General features: G+C 35.8%; 1 protein-coding gene across 1 annotated transcript in view; it reads right to left on the bottom strand.

Moving 5' to 3' along the window:
• Positions 1 to 371: 371 nt before the first annotated feature.
• PPFIA1 (protein tyrosine phosphatase, receptor type, f polypeptide (PTPRF), interacting protein (liprin), alpha 1) overlaps positions 372 to 16,455 on the bottom strand; it is a 58,163-nt gene continuing 42,079 nt past the window's right edge. Inside the window, exons 22-32 of the mRNA XM_010192864.1 lie at positions 12,620 to 12,701; positions 12,289 to 12,489; positions 11,405 to 11,467; positions 10,876 to 10,902; positions 8,988 to 9,163; positions 8,792 to 8,889; positions 6,881 to 7,056; positions 6,235 to 6,303; positions 4,230 to 4,395; positions 3,495 to 3,565; positions 372 to 2,166 (exon numbers count right to left, since the gene is read on the bottom strand). Of these exons, the coding sequence (XP_010191166.1) occupies positions 3,507 to 3,565; positions 4,230 to 4,395; positions 6,235 to 6,303; positions 6,881 to 7,056; positions 8,792 to 8,889; positions 8,988 to 9,163; positions 10,876 to 10,902; positions 11,405 to 11,467; positions 12,289 to 12,489; positions 12,620 to 12,701 (1,117 nt within the window). The 3' untranslated portion in view covers positions 372 to 2,166; positions 3,495 to 3,506. The remainder of the gene's footprint in view (positions 2,167 to 3,494; positions 3,566 to 4,229; positions 4,396 to 6,234; positions 6,304 to 6,880; positions 7,057 to 8,791; positions 8,890 to 8,987; positions 9,164 to 10,875; positions 10,903 to 11,404; positions 11,468 to 12,288; positions 12,490 to 12,619; positions 12,702 to 16,455) is intronic.

Below are 16,455 nucleotides of genomic sequence, written 5' to 3'. Positions count from 1 at the left end.
TTCTAAACAGTGAAGTTTAGCTGAACAGCGACTCAGGATCTCCTTCTCCTTAGCTTTTTCTAGAAAGACAGATTCTCTGAAAACATAGAAGACTGCAGATGATCAAACAGCAACTCATACAGACAAGCTAGACAAACAGAGCTGCATTATTGAACGTTTAAAGCCTCAGTCACAGAATTTCTCCATTCTATGCATTCCACACCCTGCTGTTGATCTAAAGGACATGATGAAATACACTTCACTACTGCTTCCGTTAGTCTGTAACTTTATCCTTCTGTCTTCTCTTTTACACAATAAATGATTTACAATATATTGACATAAACAGCCCTACTGTGATCCAATTTTGTATTGGTCCCCTCAACCCTATGTTTCTCCCCAAATATCGCTATGGTCATAATCTCATTTTATTAACAAAGCAACCGTTGCTGCTATATAGAGCAGCATTTCAATCTTCATCACGTGGACCAGAATACACTGAAGTAGTGTAATAATTTTTGTTACTATTTTAAAAAGTAAAACATAGCTCTACCTACCAGTAGCAGTAGGCAATAAGGAAGTTTTCTTCTGAAAACCGGTTTTCAAAAACTGATCAGCGCATGTGAATTTGAACAATTCCACAGAAAATGTCACATCTAAAGGAACATTCTTCTACTGGAGAAAAGTCATCATTTGAAACAAGATCTACAGGGCAGCAAACAATCAATAAGATGCTTTATTGACAATATCCACTCACCGCAAAAGTATCTGCCTGCATACAATTAGATCTTAGCTTTTCAATAGTGTTTTATTGGCAGTGGAAAATGCATCAGTAATTTATTGAAAGAAAGCAATAAATAATACTGTGATAAAAACAGTTCAAAAGTAGACTGTACATATTGTTACATAATCTGAAAATACACAAAAGATTAATAGAAAAACAGAATAGTAACAATGAATTTCAGTTTTACAGGCAAGTTAAAGGTGGAAAACAAAATAAGAAAAAAGACATGCTATATATATTGTTGCATAATAAATAATGCACCATCTGCACAGATTCTTGCTGGCTTTTTAATATGCCATTTACAAGTGTTGGATGTATTTTCTACTCATACAGTCCAAAATGGCTACAACCATCAAAATTAAAGTCCAGACAACTCTTTAGAACAAGTTTACAAAACACAGAAGATGACTTACGTAAGAAAAGTAAGGCTTTTATTAGAAGTTGCACTGCTTTAGTTTTCAGCCCATTGTACCTTCATCTTTCACTACTCATTTGACAGGAAACTGCAGTGCTTCATGGTTGGTCCATTAAAACTAGTTTCACCAGCATCTTTCCACAAGTGTTTTCAGTCAAAAAAATCGAGGACAAAAGCTCTCTGTGGCCTGTGGATTACGACCAGGAATTATTATGAAGTCTATCTTTCTCAGTTAAGAAAAAAATAAAAATAAAAACAGTTCTTGGTTTATGGCTTGTTTTCAGTCACTGTGAAGATAGGCAGAGAGTGTTATGACTGAGTCAATCACTTCTAAAACGTGTTCCATAGTGTTAGAGTTCTTCCCAGCTTTTAAAACAAGTTACATTTTAAATAAAGAAATTTCCACTACTTGACAAATCCTCTTTGTGGAAAGGTACAGCTCTGAAAAGAAGAACAATCATGTACCATACCTTCTACAACAACATATGCTTACCTGAAAAAAAGCTGGACTTGTTTTCAGACCTAAGCTAACATTTCCAAAAGACAAAATATATACTGCTTGGTGGCATGATACTATTACAAAGCTATTAAAATCCTTTTCACCTTCAGTTTCATTATTAAAAAACAATTATAATTACAGTAACTGCGTAATTTACAAAAACCCTATATTACTTATAGGGGCATATACATACAAGCATTACAGTACATTCAGTTGGAAAGACTAAAATTAGAATAAAAAAAATCAGCAATGATTTGATTTGTAGACTGAATAGAAACAGAAAAAGTAAGTAACTATATAAATGAGAAGTGACATAAATATAAGAAACATTTAGAATCTAAAATATTTTCTCTATAGTACTCATGAATTTATTCGCTAATTAAAAACTCTGTAATAAAATATCTCAAAGTGTCCATTTAACAAGTATTAACAGTTTAAGGGTTCCAAATTTTCAAAATGCTGCATATCACCGGTAGAAATAGTGTGGGTAAACTGTAAAAAAAGAAAACAAACAAAAAATCCATTAGCAATTTCTTATAAAAACCATCTCATTCTAACTTTCTCACAAACAGCTCAGTAGTGCAGCAGTCATGCATCAAATCATTGCCATGCCATGATATTAAGGTTTTATTGCCTTCTGTATTGTTCAGTTGCAATGCAAAGTAAAGTATGTGAGGTCAAATATTTTTGCATCTTAAGAGTTTTATCCTAGATCATCTGACTATAGAAAATCCTGAAACAGCCAGGAGAATTTGGGAGAGGGAAAGACTTAAAACTTCAATGTCTTGAAACTAACAAAAAAAGAAAAAGAAAAAAATTTAAGATAGCCCCTGAAATGATGAACTGATCACATTATTACTGAGTTGCTATGTGCAAGAATTTCCTTTCTCAGCATTTCCTATGTAAGAACTCTTTAGAACTAAACCTGTATACATGCAAAAAGGTTCAGAATATGAAGACAAGGCAGCCAACTGGCTGGGATTGAGTTGGCATCCCTGAGTTGGCAGAGATGTTACTGGTGAGAAGAAAGGAAAGAAGCTGTAAGCGGAAGAGACAGGCATTTTATAGCCCATGGAAAATACCAGCTAATGAGAGAAAAATTCACTGGATTTTAATTTAAAAAAAAAATTAAAAAAATAGTTTCCAGACTTGTTTGCAAATTGAAGTAAATACATGAGAAAATACAGTAGAAGCTGCTGAAAAAAAACAAATAATCCCAAATCCTCAAGTAAGACAGGACTAGGTATGTTTCATAAACGAGAATACATGTATTTTGTGTTAAATATCCTTGTGTTACCAAGCTGTCTTTTATTGATCACACTGATTACAGATTACCTGCAGTCTAAATCTGGGTAAATCCAACCAATCTAAGCAATCACAGCGGCACAAAGTATCTAAGAATTGGAAAACTATGCAATTACTGAAGTATATTATAGTGAAATAACTTTGATCAAGCAAAGACTCTGAAAGATCTGAACCGCAGTGTCACACACTACATTATTTTATTTCCTTCATATGCCTAATTTAGATCCCTTCTCTCCGATCCACTTTAACTAGCTGTTTCATCCAAGCCTTGATTTCAACACTTTCTATGTACCTATTTAGCATGGATTTAAAACACCCTCAAAATAATACAATATTTACAAAAGTAAATACTTAAACACTCGGTCATCATTGTAGGAAATAATGTTTTGATTTTCAATATGACAATCTACCCCGAAAATGTAAACAGTTTTGTGGGTAGGTTCACTGTATTCAAATACCTGACATTTTATTTTGTAAGAAGCAGCTTTACTATTATACCTATCAACTTTACTCACCAGGAGAAGGCTTTAACAGGAGTAGGTCCTTACTGTAGCAGAATCCAATCTTTGTGTTCCTGATACATTGCCTATTTCAAGAAGCATGGGAAGACATGCAGAACACAGCATGCATGTTAGTTTTAAAAAAAATAAATCTCACAGCAATGTGATTACAGCTGCTGTACTCACCCAACTCTAAGGCAACAAGTTAGAAAAGCAGAATTGATTTTACAGTTTATATATTAACCACTTCTAGTTTCAGCAGTGCTTTCAAGTATGAGCAACAATACTTCAGTGACCACTGCAAGGGGGGTTTCAACGTACCTTTTACTCAAGTTTCAATAATCTCAGAATTACTGAATTATCTCATTATTGAATGCATTTTACTGTATTTCGGAAGTGAGACTTATGCTGGTAATTAGAAACTGCTACTGCATTGCTACTACTAATTAGAAATCGTGTGTCACATGATTAAAAGACTTCCACTAAAATGTTACTTTATTTTCCTAGTTTAACATAAACTCATTTCTAACTATAATTCTCTTTTTTGTTATTCCAATGAAGTAAAAAAAGACTCCACATCTAGTACAGCTTCCTGAAATTATAAAGCACCCTATGGTTAAACACAGTGTTATATATACAACCATGCACAAGGCAGATGCTTTTATGCAGCAAAAAGGTAATTTAAACTGAATTTCCCTTTAATCTCAAGCAAAAATGTGCATCATGCTTAAAATAATACAAAATCAATACCATCAATCTGCATCTTCTTTGGCTGCATAGAGGGTGAAGACATTGAGGCTGTAACTCTGAAATTTGCAGGAAGAGTCTCTGCTGATCCAGCAGCTAAGCCTCGTATGTCCTTTGGTCTAAACTTCTTTCTCCATGAAGGTGCTCTCCTAAAGCTCTTATCATCATCCTGTTATATTGATAAACATAATTAGTGATTCAAAAATGAAGGATTAATGACATTAAAAGGATTACAATAACAATCTTTAATATATCACCACTGAATGAGTTAATTTTCTGAACAGTTCAGGTACAACAGCAGTAGAGCTCTTAATTTGCAGCAATCTGTGTTCATTTGCTGAAGTATAGGATCTTCAGCTCAGTAACTATGGAAAGTCACGTGCTCAGCACATTTAGGAGAACATTTTGTGCTTCCAGTGTTTGTACTTTGTGATTTGATCAATTCATAAATGCCACATCACTCATTCTTAGGGAACATGAGGAGTGGAGCCGATTATAAAAGCTGCTTTGGGAACACTGACTTATAGAGGCTTAATTTGAACATTTTCTTTTAACCTTCACTTCTGTCTTACAAGAATGATGATACACCTATTGTGCTTTCTCATGCTACAAATTACAGGAAGTGACAGTGAGGAAAAAGAATGTAAGTGCAGTAAATACTATCTTGCTGTGCAGTATTTTGTTTAAGCACTTAAGTAAACTTAACTTGTAATTATCCAGGTGCATTCTCCTCCATTAATACACTTGTATCTTTCAAGTAATATTCCACTTCAGAAATATAATATTAAACTATTGTATTTAGTAAGTGCAAGTCTCACTTCCAAAAATGTCTTTTCCAGTGAAGGTCTGATGTCAATGCAAGTATACCCGTTATGCACCCCCATTTGCCAACTTCACCTTTAGAAACAGTTCAGGAATGCTAAACAGTACTGGAATGCTATTTTACCTAAAATTTATCCCCTTTTAGAATTAGGAGACAAGTGTCTGCATTATGTTCAACAAACTGCCCTGTGCCACTACAACGGAGCAAACATCCATTCCCTCAAAGCTCCTTCTCTTGCAGTTTGAAATCACTAAGGGAAAATACCTTAGAAAACTATCAAGCTGCTTTCTGATGATGTTATTAAAACCTTTTCACCCTTCCTCTGCCCTCTTCCTCATACTAGCACAAAAGTTTCGGAGATATTACGGATGAGTTCCCTGACCTGGTTAACCAACATTAGGGTTTTGTCACCATAGTCTTAACCTGAACCACTTTGACCTACATGTGCTACCACAAACTCCGCTAGCACCAAAGAACAGGTAGCAGAGTTGGGTGTCTCTTGGGGAAGTAACACCAGGTCGAAACTGTTCACTGAGTTAAGCACAGAGTGGCTTAAAACGTCAAAGATGTAACAGTCTCTCCTTTATGCTATGGGTTCACAGGGTTTACAAAAGAGTCTCACGCTTACTTTAAGAGTTTTATACTCATTACGTTTGAATGAAGTTTATACACTGTTAGATCACAGACTGCCCAATAAAAATTACTTTGATGTCCAAACATAGTACTGGTATAGATAACCACCAGGTAACAGATATTAACACCTCAAACTTTCTTGAAAAACACTCAACATTATCTGAAATACTGCTCCTTAGGCCAACAGTTTGAAACATGCTACACAGTGCCTTTCTCTATTATAGCTTGTCCATCTGCAACACTGGTCACTAATTCTCCCACAGTTTAGATAGAAGATCCAGCCCAAAGTGCTGCTATTAGACATTAACTACGCAAGCTACAAAAAAACCCACCAACCTCCAAATCATCTCAATATTTTCATATTCAAAGTTATCTTACCTAAACACACAAAACCTCCCATACTCAAACTCTCAAAGGCAAAGAATTGCAAGTTAAGTTTTCTAAGCTGTTGACAGAATAGTGACAAAGAGGTTCAAGCTCAATTCTTTCACTTAACAGCTCTGATAAAAGTTCCCAGGACCACGACATGGGTCAACAACTCAAGTAACTTACTTCATCAAGTCTTCTGTCAGTGCCCATAGCAAGGAGGTTATTAAATTCCCTCTCCAGAACAGCACGAGCCTAAAGTATATAATACAAAGGTAAGAAAGAAATGGAAATTAATTCCAAAAGATTAGTAATTAGTAACCTATAATAATTTTTAAAACTTACTATAACCCAAGTTGTTTAACACTGTCTTATCAGATCAATAAACATACTTAGTACTTGACAAGTTACAATTTAAGTTGTAACTTACTAAAAATTTAAGGAAGACTTAGCAGTTCCCACTTCCCTTTGTTGTGATATGAAGTTCGTGATTTCTGACTCAATCTTAATTATTTCAGAATAAAAACTAGCAAACAAAAAAAATAGTGAGATTAACATTAATGTTGTGAAGATGGGCTATAAGGAAAATATTCAAACAGTAATCTTTGTTCAAACAAATTTATCAACCAGGATTGTTATTAACAATTAGAAAACAGTAAGAAAAGCATTGTTGTATGTTGTTCTCTTATCAGATAATGGACAACTTTCCATTTTTAAAGTTTCTAGAGCTGGGAATACAAAGACACGCACTTAAGAAAAAAACAGTTCCATTTTTAACCTTCCATAGGGGAGAAAAATCCTATCAGCCATTAAGTAACTACTTCTTGCTTACCTGTGTGTTTTGAGTGGGTATTTGTAGTAAGAGAGCTAATGCATTGTAATCAAATGATTCATCTAAGGCCACAAGTGCACCATGGACTCCGCTCTCTCTAAGGTTGCTCGCGTATTCTTTAAGACCAATGGACTCTACCCAATGGATCATTCTTTCATTGCTCCAGACAAGGACATCTATGGAGAAAAAAAAAGGTGCCAAATTTATAACACTACAACTTTTCTGAACAAAAAAACTCGCAGTCCTCTCTTGATCTGCATGCTCCTGTCAGAATTGGTTTTCACATATACACAATTCATCGTAAATGCTCTTAAATAGTAGCCCTCAAAGAACTGTGATATTTAGCATTTAGGTTGCAATCCAATTTGCTCTGCCCTTTTGGTGTGCATGAAATGCTGCGAATTGGCAATACACGTTCATGCCTAGACTCCAACACTCAGTGCTGGATCCTTTCCACACAGTTATTTCCCTTGCACCCAAAGGTCTGCGCTTAGTCTTCTCTCTCTGCCTACAAGGGAGGCTACAGTCAAATTAAAAGATGAGTTCAGCTGGGCACAGTGTTCCGGCAGATTGGGAAGACAGGATCTTCTGTTTTACACTGCCACAGAGGGGCTCGGACCACATCCAAGGCAGATTGAGTATTTTGGGAAAAAAATACTACTACTCAAAAGAAAAATCTTACAGCAGTTTCTTACGCACTTCCTACTGAACTTGAACAGAAAGCTTTATTTATTATTGTTTAAAGCTTTTAATCTCATCTACCTTTAAGTTCTGAAGGTGTTCAGTTTAGTAAGGCAGACTTACCTTCATTTTGTGTATGCATACTAATACACTTTTCCACAAACAAAAATTTAAAGTGGAAAGAAAACATATTGGAAGTTTGCTGGAAGACATTTCATACTCTAGTTCAACGGTCAATATACTCTCATCTTAGCTCTTTTTCGAGGAAAAACATAAAACAGCATTTACATGTTCAGCCCAAATGTCAAAACAAAACCTATGTTCTTACAAGTAGGTTTTTTACACTATTCAGGAACTTCTATACCAATTGAACTGTTATAATGCTTCACAGTATGTTGCTGGTCTGCGTCAAGAGACATTCTTCACAAACAATACTCAGGGGGAATTCAAGAGTTACATGTTCCAAGGAGCAATCTATAGGCAATAGATGCAGCTATATCATTTATGAGGATAAAAAAGGCTTACCAGCCACAACACAGGCTTGTTTCAGGCCAGTCAGTTGTAATTACTGGGAACATTCTCAGGTACAACTAGTAGAATAATCAAAAAAGCTATCAACATTTTAAAAAGAAAGGGCAAGAGCAGACACAGAGCTTTCTAAGCAAATTGTGTACAAGGGAAACCTAAAATTTTAGTTTGACACGTCAGAAAAGACATCTAATATAAGGCAGGGGACCAGATTTCTATGGGAAGTCTTGTATAATACTGTGAATTCCCAATTTCTGCTTTTTCTTCTTTTCTCATCTCTTGTTCAATAATCGCTATGAATCTGGAAGATATAAATACATAAGTCACCTGGGTATTTTTTCCGTAATGTGCTGGGTAATAAATATTACCAGCCACAAGCAACAAAAAACCCACGTAGATGCAAAGTCAATAGAGCAGGAAAAAATCCCAAACCAAACAAAAAACCTTTTCAAAACCCTCATCCTCCTAAAACATTTAGCTTTATGTCAAACTTCAGAGCAGTAGGAGTTTCAAAAATGCCTACATTTGTAGCACATCTCTGCACAGGTGCACAATTTAATGATGCGTTTCATGATTCACTGCATCCAGACACACCTCCGATGTTTAACACTTGATATTTTATAAATAATTCCTCCTTCTAATGCCTTTTTTAAAATGCATTGTTGAGGCAGACAGTGATTGAGGTCAAGACAATGCACTAACCCTTAATTTCATCCTGGCTTTCTTCTCTTTTTCTTTCAAGTTCTTTTCGATCATAATTCAGTCTTCGTAGGCACATAATTCCACACTGAAAACTGTTTCTGTTTAGAAAAGAAGAAAAATTTAGAAAAAATCTCCCACATTTAGAGATAGTAGAAACATTTACTGTAAGTTAGGTCTCCAACTGAAATCTATTTACCTGTGGAAGCTGTCCACCATTTTAAGTTGCCCACGCAGATCTTTTTTAGTTAAATGATCCAGCATTCGAGCATCAACAAGACATTCCATGAAATAGCTGCGATATTGAGGGAGCCCCAGACTAGGGAGCCATTCATTGCCAATCCACTCATGGTTCATGTCACCATATGCTAATGTCTGTTTTTAAAAGATTAAAGAATAAGCTTATTAAAATGGGAAATAAAAAAAAGCTTTTTTAGAAAACGAAGAAAAAAATTAAAACAGCGCTTACTTAATTCCTAGCCTGTAAAGTTAAGCAAATAAAAATATTGAATACTACATATATGTTTTCTGAAGAAGTCAACTTCATGAAGAAAAGTAAGTTTAGATATTCAGATCAGTAAATAAAACTGCTTTAATTTATTTCAGGTTGAAGAGCATTTAAAAAATGCAAGAACTAATAGAAAGAGAAAAGACTAATCTATATGGGTTTGATAAAAATAAATTCTATGGCTCTTGGTATTAGGATATTAAAGATACTACATCTCTTGAAAATGGGGGGGGCAGGGGTGAATCTTAATTTTCCCATGACCATTTAAATACAAGAGATTACAAAAAAACCTGCAGGATTTTTTTCAATAACTCTTACCTGTTTTCAGAAATTGATCCCAATCAAGTAAGAAAAAAAAATTTTAAAATCCCACCACTGAAGAAGAAACAATTCTAAAAAGACTTCCCTCACTGCACTATTGACCTGCAAATCACCAGGCATTTTTTGGATAAAACTTCTAAAAGAAAGAGTTTATTACTATGCATCTAATCATCCCTTGGGCAACAAAAAGCAGCAGCTCCTTTTTTCAGAAGTTGAGGGTAATAATTTATTGTTACTGTGCAATTAAAAGTCAAAAGCTTTATTTTTCTCCTCTAGAGGAAGCATCTTCTGGAAAGGAGCAAGGCCACATAGAAATGCATTTCTTCAAGCCATCACTAGGTAGCAGACTGAAAGAGCATGTTACTCTCCTAACAGGGAGGAAAACTATGATCATTGACAATCTCCAAATGAGTATCTGAGATGTAGTTAATGGGACTTAAACAGGCTTAAGCTGGAGAGCAGCCAAGCAAGAAGAGACTATACTGTCCAAAGGTACAGGTCACAGGCAAATCCTGAGTTTTCTGTATATCCCTGTATAAAATACTCAACTATCTCAATGCCTGAAAATACAATTAGGATTTGTCACGACTTTAAGGGGAAAACAATTACTCGAGGAGGATTACAGAATTAGTGCACAGAAATCTACTTAACTATCTAGGCTCACTATGTCTTGTAGCACACCTGTGATGGTGGCCAGGTCGAACAGGGACTTTCTGCACCACAGCAGATATTTTCGTGGGACTTCTGGCTCCCCAGAGAGCCATCCCCCATCAAAACATGCCATGCTTTGTGTCATGAAATTGTTTTGAAATTTCATCTAGCATGTTCAATGAACATAATGCTCATTAAGAAAGAGTAACTACATTTTGGTGATTCATAAACTAGAAGATAAATATTTCAGAGAGCTAATGATAACAAAGGCTTCTGAATATTATTTCCCCTATTATTAAAAGTTCACATGCATAGCTTTTTTTGTGCTGTACTGCGTAACAAAGTATTTTACAAATTTCAAATGATGAATCACCAAATCTTGGAATTTTTAAAATACATTAAATTATTTAAATCACCAAAATGTAAGAGTGTATCTTCCAAGGATGTATTCTACAGCAATAAACCTGTAGTTTTCCCCCTTTCCCAATCCCCAAGTCACACCGAGAGTCACTAAAAGAAACTGCTATACAGGAAAAACAGATTCTTTCATGCTCTAATTATTGTGACAGTTTACATATAGTCTATAATATTACATAAAGTTTCCAACCTGAGCCCAGCTTCCCTCCTCATCTTCCTGTTACGTGGTTAGAAAAGCAAAAGAACACATACATGTTAGTATTTAAGTTTAGTAAGGAGATCAAAGTTAAAGATGCACTGCAATTCTCTACTGCATACCAGAAAAATCTAGCTAAAGCAAGCATCATGCACTGTAAAAAACCATACAAGGCACTCATTTTCATATGAGAGATTGCAACCCATCTACTGATTAAGCTTTCAGAAGAGAAGAAATTTTTTCACAAATAAGTCAATTTGTCTATTAGTCAATCAAATTAGAGATCCATTTTACAGATTAGAAAGTTTTGTTTACAATCTTAGCAGTGTTGATTTCCTCCCCCTTCTGGAAAAAACTATCAAGATGCAGGTTACACAGTTAATAATTAGAAGCAGCTATGATCCAGAATTTTAATGCATTATTTAAAAAAAAAAAAAAACCAGACCAAAAGGCACTTGATTCAAATGTTCAAAAAGTGGGAAAAGCACTCGAAGGAACAGAAGTGGCAACACTATAAACTAACCGTTTGTTGCGTGGCTGTAAGATTTTCCATCTCTTCATGTGTTACCCAGACATTTCCCGTGGTCTAATATGACCCCACAGGGAACCAATCCCATCCAGTGAAAGGAAAGCAGTAACAAAGAGGAGAGGTTGCAGAACATATAAGCAATCGGTACACGTAAGGAGCAGGCATGGGCAAAAGCAATGGTTTCTAAAGTCTTAAGTACAGGTATATCTACTGAAAGTAATGGCATGGAATAAAAGCCTATTAACATGGATCACTTTTCTTCAAAGATATTAACAAAACTGGATGTGATAAATAGCTTACACTGTTGTAATTAATGGGCAAACACATGATTCTAATCTGAAAAATGCATTTGTAGCCCAATAAGTAATCCCAGGAATCTCAGAAGTAACTTTAGATTTCAGGGAAGACTCCTGAGAGGAAGTTCAAGTGTCTAAATTAACTATAGTATAGAGAGAGACAGGTGGACTCCTAATTTATGTGGCCTGAATCCTTACTTGGAATTAATGGCCTCATACATGGATTAAAAGAGCCTCCGCCTATTTCACAAACTTCTGTACACACACATAAACTTCATCTGTATTATATATTCTTCTCAGGCCAAAAGATGAAGCAAATAACATGTGCTTTAAATGTTTTGGATTATATACTTACAACAGTATAAACTTCTCTTTGTAATAATAATGTAGTTATTCTTTCATTTATTTTCCATGAAAGGAAGAAACATCCTATATTTAAATAATGTGTGTGTTTCTCTACAGTTTAATGTTTCTAGAAATTCTTATTTGAAACTCAAATCCTCTCAGTTAAGTCTTTAAGGTAGAATTTTTGGAAATTCTAGTGGTTCTAAAAGACGTTTATTGCTGGATCCCCTTCCTTACCGTCCTTGAGGTGGGAGGGGCAGATGGACTTGTAAGGGACATGATTTCCTGAATGGCCAGCCTCAGCTTCAGCCTGTGCAGAGGATTACTAATTCCAATTTCACGCTGTATTTCTGTATCAGACAAGGCTGACATGATAGCACCGCTTTTCACATTTGCTCGGCAGGCAGCCACATACCAGGCTGGCATCCCAACCCACAGCTGAAACAAACAAAAAAAGGAAGTAAGCACGATCTGGAGAACATTCCTGGCTCCAAAACCATAAATTCTTTAGAAGTCTGTATATTGAGATTTTTGATTTTTATTTATTCATTTTGGAGGGTCCACTTACCTCCAGCCACACAACCACAGTGGGCCCATCCCACTGTGCAAAAGGCAAACCTTGTCTTCTAGCTTCCTCAAGCAACTCATGCCTACAATTACAGAAATAGTTATTAATAACAAAGAGAAATGAGTTATAACTAGATGTTACAATTTAAACACTGCATTTAATTTACTATTTTCTTTCCCATAGTTAGCTTTCTCCCTTTCTCACCATTATATGATAGGCCCACTAAGGCAGCCACAGCACAAGTACATAAGCTGAACTGGGTAGGAAATTTCAGAGGGGCAGAACTGCTGAATCTCACGTTTCAGAAATTTCTCTGAAACTGCTACTGACACTCTAACCTGCACTGCCAACACAAAGTGGAGATGTCAGACTTATTTGTCGGTCAGATTCTCAATTGCTGCAGTTTTCTGTTCAGCAAATTAGACTGAACCAAAATAGCAATTTATCCTCAATGTGCAGACAGGAAACCTGCAGAAACATGCGAGTACATCAGATAGCCAAGCCATCAAAATGGTACTGTCCATCAGGCTGTCGAGGCTGGAAAATGGGACAGTAGCCATTTAATTGGTGAATTTCAGTCTGCAACAGCAAGCTCATCAGAATTTCAGGCACAGCCTCAGACAACCATTATATTCAGAGAGCCATGCTTTGGTAATTATATTCTGAAAGGCTGTGTACTGAAACTCAGCTTTCATCTCCTATGATGACACCATTTCCTTTGTTATTCTGAAACAGAAGAGACTGAAGTTTAATATTGACAATTCAGCTTATAGAAACAACAGAAGCTCACAAAATCCCTCTAAATAGCTGCCAAAAATGTTGATAAATCACGAGTCAAAAACTAGCTTTGCAGGTGTAAGCATGCAATGTTGCTTGGATATGTCTGTCTGAGAAAATGGATAGTCTGAAAAAAGCATATTTAAGATAGCTTTCAATGCTAGTTGTATATGGTTAAGCGTTCAGTGAACAGTTTTTACCATTTTATGCTTTTTTTATGCCTGCGAGTGTAGAATAAAGATAAGCTGCAATACTGCAGATTCAAGATCTTAAAACAAACAAAATCTCCCTTTCAGAACTGTAATCACTGAAAATATGACAAAATATTTCACAGATACTTAAAAACTACCACAAGACACCTTGAAAAGGGGTTACTGACAGACTAGTAGCTTTTTCTGTTACTAGTGCAAAACTGATTTGCTGTATTCAGCGCTTTTACACATGCCAGCCTACCTAGGATGCTCATGTTATGTTGGTAGACAACTACCAATAAAAAATAATCATTGAAGTAATAAATATATTAGCAATTGTTTTATCAATAGATAGCAATTCTCCATCTGCATGTCAATAAATTCCTATTTCTCTGGAAGAACCTCCCAGTACTTTATCCTAATCAAATGTGCTGCCCAGGAATGAAAAAAAATGGAGGAAGGAAAGAACTACCAGACAACTGGTTACAAATAAATGAGTACATTAGCGTGGTTAAGTCCCAACAATTAAGGCAGAAATCGTGTTCAGCAGTTAGCAGCTCAAAAGCTAGATTCCATTAACAAAGAAGAGAAGATCATAAAGGCTAATACATTACACTTCAAAAAGATACATATCTTTCTAAATTAGGAATAAAGGATCAGCTTATTTTCCTGCTACTGTGGAACACAACATAAATCTCACAAATCACTAGCCCGATCACATTCAGTTTTGCTTCGCTTTGTTGTTTAAAGATTAAAATATGAGAAAAATAAATTAATAAGATATAAACTACTACTTGGTAAGAACAGAATAAAATGCTTAATACTGTATTTGCCAGAAAGGAATACAATGGTTTTCTTCCAAGTAGCTAACTTCAAAATCTGTGTCTTTTTGGTGGTTGCGGTAACTTGACCAAGCAGCAAGGGAGGCCCGGTAGGGATAAAAGAGCATAGACAAGCCCAATGCAGCCTCAGGTTTGACTAGGACCTCCTCTGCTTATAAAGCTGCTGGGGGTATTGCATGTAATTCAGAGAACCGCAGTGCAATTTCTGCTAGTTTTATAAGTCTCCCTGCATACTTCAGGTTAACCATGAAACAGTAAATCATTTGGAGGTGAGCAGTACAGGGAATGCCTCAAAAGTGTAAGGAGCGGTTACGATGCAAACTTGAAAGTCATGGTGGTACTGTATGCAGAAAACAATTGTGTGGCTAGAAGGAAGTGTAATGTGATGGAGGCAAACACACAGAAATAGAAACCAACAAAAAATGTCTGTGATAATATGCAGAAATAATTCCAGGGATCCAAAAAGGAACACATCCATGAAATAGAAAATTAATTGTGGAATCTGCTCACAGGCAAGAAGAGATAGAAACTTGCTTGCACAGGAAATCATTACAATGAAAGCACAAGATGTAGCACAGCCACAAAACATCTCATGGGAAAAATTCAGTGGCAGCTGCTGTTTTATCTGCAAATGATGTGTCAATGTTCTTTTCCTATAGCAGAGAACTTTACTTTTTCAACAATTCCCCTCCAACTTAACCAAGAAACCTGCCGCATTCCAGTGATACATGATCAGGCTCCATAAGGTCACAACTGACATGCCACTTTAGTTTCACAGGCCATCCAATTATACCATTTAAGAAGTAGGTGCAAAATCCAGCTTCATATCTTTGTGAGGGGGAAAAGGAAACTATTGCAGTAGTGTTGGTTGTGTTAAAAGATGTCATAAAGCTGGGATCGTGAAGGAATGTCTAAGGAGTAGCTGGCTACTGGAATAACTTTTAAGTGACAAAAACAAGGGATAGATGTCTATGGACTTAAGAAGTCGGCTGAACATCACTGAGAACTGAAGCTCAAATGTGCTGTGCAAGAGGGGAACACTTGTTAGACACATTCAAAAGGCATCTAACGCCAGCTGTGGAGAACAAAAGACACTGTGGTCATATGGGATGAGAAATGACGTCAAAACTGCAGCTGCTTGATGGAGTAGGCAAGCGTACTCTAGCCCCACAAGGAAAATAAAGCAGCCTGGTGCAACACCACTTTGTCATTGGATTAAGAGAGAATAGGAATGGATAAATCCAGAACCTGGATGGAACTGAAGACTGAACTGATTTGGAGGAAGTTGAGAATAGAAAAAACACTGTAGGTGGTGAGGAGAGTGATACTAATGGAAATGGCAGAGTTGCAAGATACAAAAACTGTAAGACAACAGTAGCAAAACACGATGAAAATAGTCTAACTTCAGGCAGAGCACCAGTGGAAAGTTAATATCCTTATTATATGATTTCAGATACGTAACAAACTTCTTGTGTATAATGCTTTTAAGGAGAGTTAACTTAAATTTAGGGTTGCCTTCCTTTTTGATTAATACAGCATTAAGTTTGTTGTGTTGCACACAGAAAAGCACAAAGACCGTTGTGGCAAACATTGTCAATAGTACAGCTAACAGAGAACACGAGCAGCAGGAACAAAACACTAAAAACAACTTAAAGTTACTAAACAAAGAGCAACAGCTTACGGAAATACATCTACCTTGGAAATGAACTGTCACAAATATGTACTATTGCTAGACAACTTTCACAACCCAAATTACAAAACTAATTCCATCTAAGTAGGTTTTAGGATTTCCGTTACAAAAATTCACACCATGCAAATTAAGACATTGAACTAGCATTCACACCGAACTACAGAACACTGGATTTATTTCAGCAACACATTTTCACAATAAATTCTTTTTAATCTAGTATTTCCTCTCATAATCAGACTCTTTTCAGAAAAGTCAGAGCTTTCAATATATTGCTTAAAAAATCCAAATGAGATTTATCGTAATTTCACAACAATCCTAATAAAATAAATATAGACT

Source organism: Mesitornis unicolor, unplaced genomic scaffold (genome assembly GCF_000695765.1).
Source record: "Mesitornis unicolor isolate BGI_N332 unplaced genomic scaffold, ASM69576v1 scaffold111, whole genome shotgun sequence".
Taxonomy (NCBI): domain Eukaryota; kingdom Metazoa; phylum Chordata; class Aves; order Mesitornithiformes; family Mesitornithidae; genus Mesitornis; species Mesitornis unicolor.
The sequence above is the reverse complement of the archived record's forward strand: the minus strand, read 5'-3'. Positions and strand labels throughout refer to the sequence as shown.